Source organism: Leuciscus leuciscus, assembly GCF_965113295.1.
Source record: "Leuciscus leuciscus genome assembly, chromosome: 9".
Taxonomy (NCBI): domain Eukaryota; kingdom Metazoa; phylum Chordata; class Actinopteri; order Cypriniformes; family Leuciscidae; genus Leuciscus; species Leuciscus leuciscus.
Genome location: NC_138733.1, coordinates 34786056 through 34800478, shown reverse-complemented (window position 1 = coordinate 34800478; position 14423 = coordinate 34786056). Strand labels below are relative to the sequence as shown.

Genomic DNA, 14423 nt, shown 5'->3' with positions numbered 1-14423 from the left:
TTGTCATTTTGCTAAAGTTTTGGCTAACTATAAACAATCTTCTAACTACTGAAATAGCTACCGGATGTGCCGTGTCAGTTTAGCGGAATTCGTATGACAAAATGCGGAAGCGCGAAGTATTAAAAGTGGGCAGGGCGGAATAAGGTGAATAGAACATCACTATAGAGCTGGTAAGTCCCGCCCCTTACGCTAACCCCATTGGACCTCTAGGTTGAAAAATCGTCAATGCAAGTGAATGTGAGAAAATAATTATTTTCTGGTCCCGTTTGAATTTTGCCATGAATGTGAACATATGTTGTCGGTGCATTTTTTATATAATTTTTCGTGTGAAGAATGCTACAATTTAGCGGGTAGAAGTTTGATAAGGTTAGACTTTGTGTGAGAGCACTTTGTGGACTACAACCTAGTTTTTACATCAGACGGGAATCTGAAGAAAGAACAGCCCATTTGGTTTGAATGGTGACATTTGGGTACAAAACACACAGGCATCTCGATCTTTCTCCATAGATTATCGCAGCATTAGCACCGTGATTTGAGAAGTGGAGGGAAAATGTGTTATGGGGTGACGTCACATAGGCGACATGTAGTCTTTCTCGTTATGTCTTTTCCACAACTGCTAGCCAAAGAATCATACAATATACTGTCAAACTCGTAACATGAAAAATTATATAAAAAATTAACAGACAACATATGTTCACATTCATGGCACAATTCAAACGGGACCAGAAAATAATAATTTTCTCACATTCACTTGCATTGACGATTTTTCAACCTAGAGGTCCACTTGGGGTTTTACGGATGGGCGGGACTTACCAGCTCTATCAAGGTCCATCATAGAAAATGTAAATGTTTTCACGCATTGCCTTATTTTTTACTAATACAAATATTTGTTCATTGCATTGTAAGTGAACTTGTTAAGTAAGTGCTGGCTAACAACATAACAGAAAATTTTTAAAGAATTTTGTAAAGAATTGTATTATATATTTCAAGTTCCAAATTTTATGTACTGTTGGAACTGGTGTATTGACAGGGAAATGGTTGGCAAATTTAAAAGACAGGTAATGCTTGCAAATCTATTTGCGGGTATAGATTGGCAGTTATTTCAAATTAAGGGTCAAAAAGCCTTTAGAGAGCTTGTTAACACTGCTTTTGATGTTTGTGGTCAAGGCAATTGGCATGAGACCAGTGTCCATAAATAGCAAACCAAATCAAAGTTTTAGGGAGCACAATGGGAAACAATACAACAGAGGAGATGGTAAGGTTTTGTCACTGAAACGGCAATGTGCTACTGTTAGAGAATTTAATATTAATCTACATAATAACTGCATATCCTTCTAGATGCAGCCACCACTGGAGAATGAGTCCAGTGTCTTAGTATTTACACTCTCTGGTCTGAATGAAACAATGGAAAACAGATTTGTGTTTTTTTCTTTCACTGCACTGTTTTATCCCCTTATGGTGTTTTGTAATGTAACTGTAATTTTCACCATCATACTACATAAGAAGCTTCATGAGCCGATGTATGTATTTATATGTAATCTCTGCATGAATGGACTTTTTGGCACTTCTGGATTCTATCCTAAATTCATGTATGATTTATTAGCACACGATCATGTGATTTCTTATACTGGATGTCTGATTCAAATATTTGTAATTTATTCATCTGCTTTGTGTGAATTTTCAACATTAACAGTGATGGCATATGACAGGTATTTGGCAATATGTAGACCACTTGAGTATCATTCAATAATGACCAATCAGATGTTTTTTAAATGTATCCTTTTCTGCTGGCTGGCTCCATTTTTTTACATGTCTATTGCAGTTATTTTAATATCTAGAATCACCTTGTGTGGCTCTACTATTGAAAAGTTATTCTGTGAGATTTGGGCAGTTGCAAAACTTTCTTGTTTTTCTACAACTGTAAATAATGTGTTTGGGTACATTATTATTCTTACATATTTTGGACATGCAGTATTCATATTTTGCTCATACATTCACCTGATTAGAAAGTGCATAAAGTCAATAGAGGGCAGACACAAATTCATGCAAACATGTGTGCCACATCTGCTTTCACTGATCAATGTGGCTGTTGCTTTGCTATTTGATGTACTGTACAGTCGTTATGGCTCAAAGAATGTGCCTCAAAGTGTGCGTAATTTCATGGCCCTGGAATTCTTACTTGTACCACCTATTTTAAATCCACTTATTTATGGACTAAATCTGACAACAGTACGCCAGCAAGTTATGAGAATGTTTTTCAAGAAACAAGTGGGAATATCTCAGTGAATATTTTATCATGTTAAAAGACCTTATGCTTTATGTGTTTTAGAATGAGTGTGACACTTTTTTAAAGAATTTTGGACATATTTAGAAAAGGACATTGTTCTTTTATTATTGAGAACATAATGAGACAATAAGTCACAAGAGGTTGCACGTTATAATGATTTCACCATGATTAAGGGGTATTTTTAGGTATGAAATGGGTAACACTTTAGAATATTGGTCCGTCATTTATAAGTAACTATGCAGAAAGTAATGCAGGATTAATGAGTAGTACTACATTGACATTTCAGCTACTACTATTAACTAATATAGAAACAAGCTTAACTAATCAGTAAGTAATATCAAATTTAGGAGATAGTTCCTTATTAGGTAACCAACAATTACTTAATGAGATTAGCCTCATTAATAATACTCATTAGTCTTGTATTACTTTCTGCATAGTTACTTATTAATAACGGACCATTATTCTAAAGTGTTACCATGAAAGGGAGTAGATTAATTTAACCCCCCTTAGCCACTATAACATCTCTGTATTGCACAGCCTTGATAACACAACTGTGTTTGGAAGAACAAAAAAAGATTCACATTTTTATTTGGGGGTGAACTTTTCTTGAATTCAGGTGCACTCAGTCAATGTTTGTTGATGTAAAATAAAACATTCATATAAATTGCTGTTCAAAAACTGTCTATGTGTGTATATGTGTTTTAACATATATGTGTAATACCACAATAGTGATATATTAGGTGCCCCTAGGGACATTATTCAGAATTACCATGCATATACATCCTCTCACATACACATATGAAACCAAATTCATTCACATACTATAATGAAATGCTCACACACATACAAGTGAAATGCTTATACAAACACAACTGAAACGCTCTCATACATACAACTGAAAACATTACGCTCACACACACAACTGAAATGCTCACTCACATACAAGTGAAATGCTTTTACAATCACAACTGAAACGCTCTCACTCACACAACTGAAAAGCATTTCATTATGTTGTATGCAAGCATTTCAGTTGAAACGGAAGGTGGTTAAAGTCCCCACTCCAGTCCAGTTGGTGGCAGTAGTGCACCTCAAGACGAAGAACTAGAAGCTGTTGAAAGAAAGCATAGTCGACTAGCGCAGAGTAAAGTTGGCAATAAATTCACAGGTTCGAACTTCCCGGGGTCAATAACTCGTGAGCTAAACGTTGTTACTACACAAATAACACCTCTTTTTAATCGTAGTAATGTAGACAAGCAGCTACAACCTAATTTTCCTCAAAACAAGCTTTCCCTCGCAGTGGACAAAATACATTGAACTCTATGCGCAGGCGGCAGAGAGGCAGATCCGAAGGGACCGTCTGCAAAGTGCAAAACCCGAAAGCGTTACTACGAAAACAGTCAATAACTTAACTGTTACACACTATAGTGTCATCAAATTCAGTTCACACATCACTGATGCCCTGATGGTTATACTAAAACACTTATTTTGAATAAATATCTGTTTGCATAATTTTTATGATTATTATTTATGAAAAAAATTCAATAACTGCACTGTAATTCACTGTATTGTTGCCAAATTCAGTTCAAACATCACTGCTTTCCCGATGGTTATATTACAATGCTTATTTTGGAAAAAAATATATTTGTAATTTTATATACAATTGTAAATGTATCATGTTGATGATTTTTATTATGAAAAATATTTAATAACTTCACTGAAATTCATCAAATTCACGGATCATCATTGGACTTGAGCACCAGCACCTGTTGTCCACCGAGGTCCCTGCGTCACTGTTCCACCAGCGTTTGTGTCCGCCCGCCTGTCCTGCTGTGTTGGCGACCATCTGTGTGCTTTGTCTGACCATTGTGCTGAGGGACGGACTGGGACTAAAAAACGGCCCTGGACTTTGACTAGGCCCGGCCCAAAGCAATCGGCGGCATGCCTGGCATGAGTGTCACAAGACTTTAATTGTGGCTCATGATACTATACCATCCAGCAATAGCACTGATGTTGACTAGATGTTGTGTTAAAAGCATATTATTCTAGATTAACTTGAATGAATACTCACATATAAATGGACTTGGTCTAAGCTCAACCTGAATAAACAAATGATGGAATGGATTTAAAAAAAAAAAAAAAAAAACAGGTTTTATTCCAAGAGAGCATGGAATAGATTATATAATATGCTGTTATAACAGCATATTATACAATCTATTCCATGCTGTCTTAAAATGAATTTATTACTTAATAATCTTAATTAATTTATGCAGTAATTAATCTTACTGTACAAGTAATCATACCACATCTAAATGAAAATACACCATTACAAATGTAACTTCTGTATTCAAAATCTTCAAAGTTTGTAAGCATTAACTGTAACGTTACCAACATTTTTACCAACATTTTTAAAAGTAAAAGCACAACATATTTCTTAATATTAGCTACTGCATGTGGCATTTTACAGCTAAAATGTTTAAGTTTAGCTGTTTTAACTACTGTAATCATTAAAAATGTAGCAACCTGAATATCACTTCCTAACATCATCCCAAGCAAGTAACTCTCTTTCTCCTCTCATGTTCCATACTTACTTGCCCTGGATCTGCCTGTGGAACCAGCTCATCTTTATGTCCCTCATCATCACTGGTGGCATGTTGCTGCATAGCTGTCTGGCTCACTTGGTGTCTGGCTGCTAATATTTAACTGCGAGGTGCTGCTGCTGGCTGTGCTGCTAAATATTCCAGTTAGTTTGCGACATTTAGCGGCTTCAGTATCTAAATTCCGCCATTTTTTTTTCTCTCGCCTTCTCAGCCCCACCTTTTTTTTTTCTTCTTTTTTTTACCCGCGGCCGCGTTATGCATATTGTTTGTTTGTTTCTATGCTTTTATCTAACGTCTTTGCTTCTTACTTGGCGGCCACGGCCAGTGCAGCGAGAAGGGAGTGGAGCTCCACTCGCCCCGTAAGTCTGCAGCCAGACCCTATTGAGTGCAGCTGGCATCCAACTTAAAGGTGCATTGCTGCCACCTACAGTACTGGAGTGTGAAACAGATTAGTGGGGGAAAAAAACAGCTGATGACTGCGTGCGTGGCGGGTGGAGTACCGGCCGTTCTGTGATTCTCCAGATCACACAGATGGCCAGTCCGCCCCTGATTGTGCTTAGTACTAATAAAGAGCGTTATTGCATTTACATCCTGTTCTGTCATCCGTTGCATTCTACTTTTTATGAAAAAATGCAATAACTTCACTGTAATTCACTGTATTGTTGTCAAATTCAGTTCACACATCACTGCTGTCCTGATGGTTATACTACAACACTTATTTAGGAAAAAAAATATTTTAAATTGTATATACAATTGTAAATGTATAATTTTTATGATTTTTATGAAAAATATTCAATAACTTCACTGTAATTCAAAACTTCACTGTATACAATAATTTTTTTAAAAAATTTTTTTATAAGTGTTGTTGTATAACCATCAGGACAGCAGTGATGTGTGAACCGAATTTGGCAACAATGCAGTGTATTACAGTGAAATTATTAAATATTTTTCATAATAAAAATCATCAAAATGATATTTACAATGTATATACAATTAAAAATATTTTTTTTTTCAAATTAAGTGTTGTAGTATAACCATCAGGACAGCAGTGATGTGTGAACTGAATTTGGCAACAATGCAGTGTATTGCAGTGAAATTGTTAAATATTTTTCATAATAAAAATCATCAAAATTATATTTACAATTGTATATACCAGGCAAGGCAAGGCAAGGCAAGTTTATTTATATAGCACATTTCATACACAATGGCAATTCAAAGTGCTTTACATAGAAGAAATTAAAATAATAAAAAAGAAATAAGAATAATTAAAACAGTTTAGAAAAATGTAATGAAATACAGTACAGTACAGTCGGACGAACAGCGGCACAGTGCTCATTCAGTAAATGCATAGCTAAACAGAAGTGTTTTGAGTCTGGATTTGAATGTGCCCACTGTAGGAGCACATCTGATCTCTTCTGGAAGCTGGTTCCAGCTGCGGCTGGCATAATAGCTAAAAGCGGACTCGCCATGCTTAGAGTGAACCCTTGGTATTTCTAGCTGATATGATCCTAATGATCTGAGTGATCTGTTGGGTTTATTTTCAGTGAGCATATCTGCAATGTATTGAGGTCCTAGGCCATTGAATGATTTATATACCAGTAATAATACTTTGAAATCAATCCTAAATCTAACTGGGAGCCAGTGTAAAGACCTGAGGACTGGTGTGATATGTTCATATTTTCTGGTTCTGCTCAGAATCCTAGCGGCAGCGTTCTGTATGAGCTGCAACTGTCTTATGGTCTTTTTGGGAAGGCCAGTGAGGAGTCCATTACAATAATCCACCCTGCTGGTGATGAAAGCATGCACAAGTTTCTCTAAGTCTTGTCTGGAAACAAAGCATCTAATTCTTGCAATATTTTTTAGATGATAGTATGCTGATTTAGTTATTGCTTTGACATGACTACTGAAACTAAGGTCTGACTCTAGTGTCACACCAAGATTCCTGACTTGATGTTTAGTTGTTTGACCCCTAGAGTGAAGGTATGCGTTCACCTTGAAAACTTCATCTTTGTTTCCAAATGCAATGACTTCAGTTTTATCTTTGTTTAACTGAAGAAAGTTTTGGCACATCCAACTGTTGACTTCATCAATGCATTGGCACAGGGAGTCAATGGGGCTGTAATCGTTAGGCGATAGGGCTAAGTACAGCTGTGTATCGTCTGCATAGCTGTGGTAAGCGATTTGGTTCTTTCTCATTATTTGGCTCATTGGGAGCATATACAGGTTCAACAGGAGTGGCGCAAGAATTGAGCCTTGAGGGACTCCGCATGTCATGGATGTCCACTCAGACTTATGGTCTCCTATACTCACATAATAACCTCTCCCATCTAAATATGACCTGAACCATTTTAGGACTATCCCAGAAAGCCCCACCCAGTTTTCCAGCCTGTCAAGAAGTATGTTATGATCGACAGTGTCAAATGCAGCACTGAGGTCGAGTAGTACCAGCACTGATAATTTGCCTGAATCAGTATTTAAGCGAATATCGTTTATTATCTTTATGAGCGCTGTCTCTGTGCTGTGATGCGGTCGGAAACCAGATTGAAAATTGTCAAAGTATCCATTCGAGCTTAAGAATTTGTTCAGCTGATTGAAGATAACTTTTTCAATGATCTTGCCTATGAAAGGAAGATTTGAGATCGGTCTATAGTTGCTTAATATGGTCTTATCCAGATTGTTCTTTTTCAGGAGGGGCTTGACAACTACAGTTTTCAGGGAGTTTGGAAAACTCCCAGAGAGAAGTGAGGCATTTACCACTTCTAGAAGATCTGCTTCTAAACTGTTTAACACACTTTTGAAAAAAGATGTGGGAAGTGTGTCAAGAGCGCATGTTGATGTTTTAAGGTGCTGTACGGTTTCTACCAAAATGTTGCTATCAATTTTTTTGAAATCAGACAAAGTTACTACTTTTTCAGGTGGTCTGATCTGTCTGACCCCAGCGCAACTCAATGATGTGCTGATCACCTTTCTGATATTATTGATTTTGTCATAGAAAGAAGCAAACCCACTGCACTTGCTGTTTGAGAGCATTTCATTGGGAATCTGGCTTGGGGGGTTTGTCAGTCTCTCTACAGTAGCAAAAAGAGTGTGTGTGTTGTTTAAATTGCAGTTTATAATATTTGAGAAGAAAGTCTGTCTAGCTTTGCCTAGTTCCATATTGAAAGCATGAAGGCTGTCTTTGTAGATGTTATAATGGACTACAAGCTTTGTCTTCTGCCACATGCGCTCTGCTTTTCTGCATTGTCTTTTCATATTTTGCACTGCTGTTGAGTTTCTCCAAGGTGCTTTTTGTCTGCCACTCTTCTTCCTGACTTTCACAGGAGCAATATCATCAATTGCACTTTTAACTTTTGAGTTAAAAGAATCAAGGAGAAAATCAACAGAGTCAGCAGATATGCTTGGTGTTAAGGATATAGCCTTCATAAATAGTACACTAGTGTTCTCATTTGAGCATCTCTTCTTGACAGACACAGATCTAGCTTCAGTGGCAGGAGAGATCAATATATCAAAGAAAATACAGAAATGATCAGACAGTGCTACATCCTTAATAACAATCGATGAGATGTTTAGACCCTTACTGATAAGTAAATCTAGAGTGTGTCCATGATTGTGTGTGGGTCCATGTACATGCTGAGTCAGATCAAACGTTTTTAAAACAGTTTTGATTTCTTTTGCCATATTGTGTTCTGCATTATCTATGTGAATGTTAAAATCTCCAGCAATGGCAAAAAAGTCAAACTCTGAGGTAATTGTTGATAACAGTTCTGTAAATTCCTCAGCAAAGGCTGGAGAGTATTTTGGAGGCCTGTAAATAATGATAAGTAAAATGCGTGGAGCACCTTTTAATACAATACACAGATATTCGAAAGACGTGTAGTTCCCAAATGATATTTGCTTACATTGATAGATATCTTTAAAAAGAGCAGCTAGACCCCCACCTCTCTTAACAGCTCTGCAGACACTCATAAAAGTAAAGTTAGGAGGGGATGTTTCATTGAGGATTGTTGCACTGCAGCTGTCTTCTAGCCAGGTTTCATTTAGAAGCATAAAATCCAGGTTGTTTGTGGTTATTAAGTCATTGACTAGAAGTGATTTATTTTTAAGTGAGCGGATGTTTAAAATTGCTAACTTAACAGTCTTACTTTTTTTCCCTACATCAATCTTAGTTAGACGTGCAACAGGCACCAGATTAGTTGAGTTTGCTGTACGGCTATTGAAGGCCTTAGACTTTCTATCTTGTAATAGAACAGCAATAGAGAAAGATACAGGCACACTGGGTTCCCGCTTGTTCTGTAAACATATGAGAAAGTTACTGTTATCAAAACGGGGACCCGACACACATCACTGAGAGCTGGTATCAGTTGTTTTTGGTTCACCTCGAGCAGATGGAGGAGGGTGTGGGCCCTGGCGTTGTGGCAGAGGCCGAAGAGCTCTCACAGAAGGAGGGGGAGGGCGAGCTCGGCCCGCAGGCTTTGGTGGTAGCGGTGCCCGGCGTTTTTTGGTTGATATCTGGGGGCTTGCAGCAAAAGAGTGGGATAGTCTGGTTCCAGCATGCACCAGTTCTTCCATTTTCTGTGAGAAGCACAGGAGTGGAGTTGCTGGCGAGAGGGAGAACGTGTCTGGTGAAAGGGGCTGTTGCTCTGGTGTTATAGGAGGCTGTGATATGCTGTCCTGGCTTCCCTGGCTGTTTTCCAGGAAGTCGTCCTTGGGTGCTGAATCTTGGAGCAGTTCTGATGTGTCTGTCTGTGGTGAGCTATACGTTAAGCTTTTTAGAAACCCTTTATTATAAAGAAAATAGGTGGCTCTTAACGTGTCTTTCTATGGGAGGATGGCATTGCGGTGCACAGCAAATATTCAATGCATGCAATGCAAATATTCAATGGTAGCTATTCAATGCAAAACAAAAATGAAAAATACAAGTAGCCAATAAAATAAACAAATTATTGTGGCATTAATTAGCCCATAAACAATATTTATTTTAAAGCCTAAATGAATTTGTTTAAAGAAAAACACCAGCGTTGGGCGTTTATCTGCAGGCTAAGTGTTTCAGCCGCCCTTTTCAAACTGGCGCAATAAAATGCAACAGAATTTGATTAGTTAAACATGAAGAGGATTATCCGTCTGGCATGGCCGCTCGCTCTAACGTTAACCTAGATAAATGTTTGCTATTATTAAGCGCATATCCAAGTGTTTGTGCAGAGTGTGGAGCGCGCACTATGACATGGAGGCGCCGGTGCCATCACTCGCATTTTCCTATCAACAGTGGAAACAACTTAAAATACTCCATCATTTCTGGTCATACAGAAAATAATAATACATCAGTCGCAACTACTTTTATTTGTGTAAACTCACAACAACAAGAAAACGGTGTGCTTCTGTAAAATAAAATAAAACGAACAGGGCGCGCTTTCATGATCTCCGTGAATTGGAGCGCGCCTCAAAAATGAACTGAAAAACAGTGTATAGACAAGCCTCACAGACATGAGAAATATAACTATAAAGTTTATTAAAAAAAATGTCTACCAACGAAAAAAAATCCAATCGAAAGCAAATACGGTAGGCTACAATCTGATTATGTAATCCTGTCCGTATGCGCATCTAGGCTACATTACAGCGGAGATGTATGGAGATATGTATGCAGGCAGCCTACACTGATTTAGAAAAGACTAGTTCATTAATAAACAATTAAAATGCTTCGTTATTTTTTTCAGATACATTTATTATATCATTAGCCTACTTTTGCCGGCGCTTTGCGGCAAGTTTTATGCATGCGCTTGAGCGCGGAATATAGGCTATAGCCATATATACACCCAGGATTGAATATAAACGTGCGATTAGTCCTAATTGCTTAAATGAATGACTACTAGTCTAGAAAAATCCTTTAGTCTATGGCAACTCTAATCAATAGCCTACATTTAATATTTGACATTATTTCATTAGTAATTAGTATCCAGCTCTTCACATTTAATTAGTTGAGTTAGCATAATTAATGAACTAATAAAATAATAAAATAAAATTTAAATTAAGATACTAACCATATATTTCTATATAGCATTGCTTATTCCACCACACAAAGGACTGTTTATAAGGTGACAATCCTTACATGTGAAGATTGTAGGCTTTATCTTGAAGATTTTTGTATTATATTGTATCTTCTGTTATAAAGACGAAGATTGACATTTCGTTAATTAAACAAAATAAGAACACAATGTTGTAAAATGTTCTGTTGTGTTTTGACTACTTATATCTAATTAATGAAAATATAGCCTACTAAATAAATCTTATATATAATATATTATATATATTTAAAAAAAAACGTATAGGCCTATTTAAAATATATTTTCAAAAAAATGGCCTCATTGATTAATTTTGAATGATTGGGGGCTGCTACTATTTGCTTTAGCTTTTTGAACGTGTGATAAAGGCGGGATAGGCTGTCAATTTTATGTGGATAAAGGCACATTTTGTACATGACTACACATGTCCTTATAAGGGCAAAAACATCTCGTTATTACGAGAAAAAGATGTCGTTTTAACGACATAAGATCTCGTTATTACGAGAAAAGATGTCGTTAAAACGACATAAGATCTTGTTATTACGAGAAAAGATGTCGTTAAAACGACATAAGATCTCGTTAATTACGACATAATTGAGGGGAAAAAATAATATGTATGTGGCAGCAATGCGTCACCGTACTGTGGAACAGAAAATAACGGATTTTTTTTTTTTTTTTTACGTTCACTTTCTTTCATTTTAAATTCAAAACTCTGTAAAATTACAAATAATATCTGTTATTTAAAAATTCAGCTGTTATTTTAGCTATTGTGACATTAATGACTATTTGCAGTAATTCACATTTTTATACAGAAAATTACTGTATTTTTCATACAGTTCTTTTCCTGTTTTCTTATTTTTTTTAAAAGTTTTTTTGTGTGTAAAATAAAAAATGTAATCTGTAATTAAACGGTATCAAAACAGTTAAAAGATAAAACGGTCGAATGATTTGCAGTCCAAAAAAATAATAAAAAAAATAAAATAATTACATTAAGATAAAACATCCTGAATTAAATAAACTGAAAAAAACTGTAATTTTACAGGTATTTCCTGAATTATCAGATCATATACCTTCATTGTAAAAAAAACAAAACAAAAACTTAAAAACTTAAAAAAAAGGTCAAATGACTGGCAGCTACGGTAAAATATGCTAATTTAAATAAAGTGAAAAAAACTTTAACTGAAATTTGATGTCACCATGATGGAGATTAGTGTTTGCTTTAGTTGGGCTCATGACCCTTGAATTTAGTTTGTTTTTATTTGATAGGGACAAAGCATGTTAATGAACATTTGTCCAAAATACACAATGTAAACAAGCCGGATTATAGCAACATTGCTAATTTACGTCCGTAGTCCCTAGGCAGGTGCTCACAAGAACCAATACTCAACTATACAAAAAAAACTCTACTAAAACACAATACCCAAAATACATTACAAAAATTACTAAGAAAAATACGATGGAATTGATTTGTGACAATTTGTAACATTAGTTTTTCTCTGGTTGCTTTAACTTTGTTTTTGATATGCATTTGTTATGGCAATAAATTCAGGAGAAAGTCAGATGATGTTGGTCACTTATTGGTGATGTTGTAGTCATCATATAGTGGTCTGATTCACTGATATGACTTAAAGTCAAATCTCTGAGCATATTAGCTGAATTTACATAATCTATATAGAGATAATTGAATTTTATATTTAGAGTATATTTCATATATATATTTTTTCAAACGGCCCTTGTGATATTATGGCATCAGTATTCTGACAATCAGATATTCTGAAGTAAGTAAATAAATATATGTATACGTAATATATATATATATATATATATATATATATATATATATATATATATATATATATATAATGTATGTATATACAGTGGTGAGAACAAGTATTTGATACACTGCCGATTTTCCAGGTTTTCCTACTTACAAAGTCTGTAATTTTTATCATAGGTACACTTCAACTGTGAGTGACGGAATCTAAAACAAAAATCCAGAAAATCACATTGTATGATTTTAAAATAATTAATTTGCATTTTATTGCATGAGTATTTGATCACCTACCAACCAGTAAGAATTCCGGCTCTCACAGACCTGTTAGTTTTTCTTTAAGAAGCCCTCCTGTTCTCCACTCATTACCTGTATTAACTGCACCTGTTTGAATTCATTACCTGTGTAATGATATTAGCTCAAAGGGGAAATATTAATAATAATCCATAATTACAGATTATGATTAATTAATAATATTTGGGTCAGTTAATTAGATTAACTTTGAGGTAAGCTAAATTAATATTACAATCAATTAATCAGTTCCAACGAACTCTTTGATTATTCCCGAAGATTTATGAGCCTCTGTCTTAACCCATTTACAGTTTTTTTCGATTTCTAAACGACAGTGAGCACAACTGGAGCTACATGTGCAAAACTCCAACTACAGTCTGCACTACCAACAGTCACCTGAGCTAAACAGTTCACATCACCTGCAAAACTCACTCCAAGCAACACAACTCTTAACACATGGCTCAAAACAGGCTCAGTGCAGCCAAACACTACACACAGCCCTCACTGAGATAACACACACTGTCACTCAGAACACACTGAGAGGAAAAACACTAGCATCAAACACCAATACAGAAAATACAAACTTTTCATCTTTACAGTTTGAACAATTTCAGTGACTTCATACAAAGTAATGTTTTCTTCAAAGAAAAGAGTGACATTCTTTCACATGATTTATTTAAATTTTTAGAACATAACAATTCTTTAAGGTAAATGAAAATTAGCAGTTTGCTTCAATAGTCTGTAGTAATTTACGGAATTACAGTAATGAGAAAAAAAAAAGGTAGAAACTAAAAGTGCATACTGTAATTCGAACAAATAATTGAAGGGCTAATCCTGCCTCTCTCTAGCATCAGGCCACAGGTTTTCATCAACATCACATCTAATGTTCTCTCTTGCCATGCACCTGGGGAAGAACCTTCTGGAGTGCCTTATCCATCCCTGGCAGTCGTGTCCTCACATCCGGCACGCATGGCTTCCAAAAGAGACATTTGGTCATGTGGGTGGTGACCAAACACTTTCCACCTCCACCCATACAGAAAAAAAATATATTGAAATATATTTTACGTAAAGTGTCGAAAATATATGTGGCATATATTCCAAATACATTGAAATATATTTGCATTGTTGGTCACATATTTATCATTTTGAAATATATTCTGAAATATAACAAAATATATATGATGTTACAGTAAGTGTGAAATATATTTACATATATTTACATATTTTTAACTAAAATATATGTATTGGGCCAATTTCGAATATTTGCATATATTCCAAAAATATATTTCAAATATATGTATATTTTCAAATATATTTCAAGTATTTATTTTGTGTATGGGAGCCTTTCAGCTGAAATTGCACTCAGCAGTGTTTGAAAGGCACAAAGCTGAAATCTATTCTGTTTTGAATGTGTGGTTCAC

General features: G+C 35.6%; 1 protein-coding gene across 1 annotated transcript; it reads left to right on the top strand.

Annotated features, from left to right (window-relative positions):
- Positions 1–1260: 1260 nt before the first annotated feature.
- Positions 1261–2286, top strand: LOC309505824 (olfactory receptor 1D2-like; the record flags this gene model as incomplete). Its single annotated transcript, XM_082179280.1, has 1 exon — positions 1261–2286. Exon 1 carries the CDS (start codon positions 1339–1341, stop codon positions 2284–2286), a length of 948 nt encoding a protein of 315 aa, XP_082035406.1. The 5' UTR covers positions 1261–1338.
- Positions 2287–14423: the final 12137 nt, after the last annotated feature.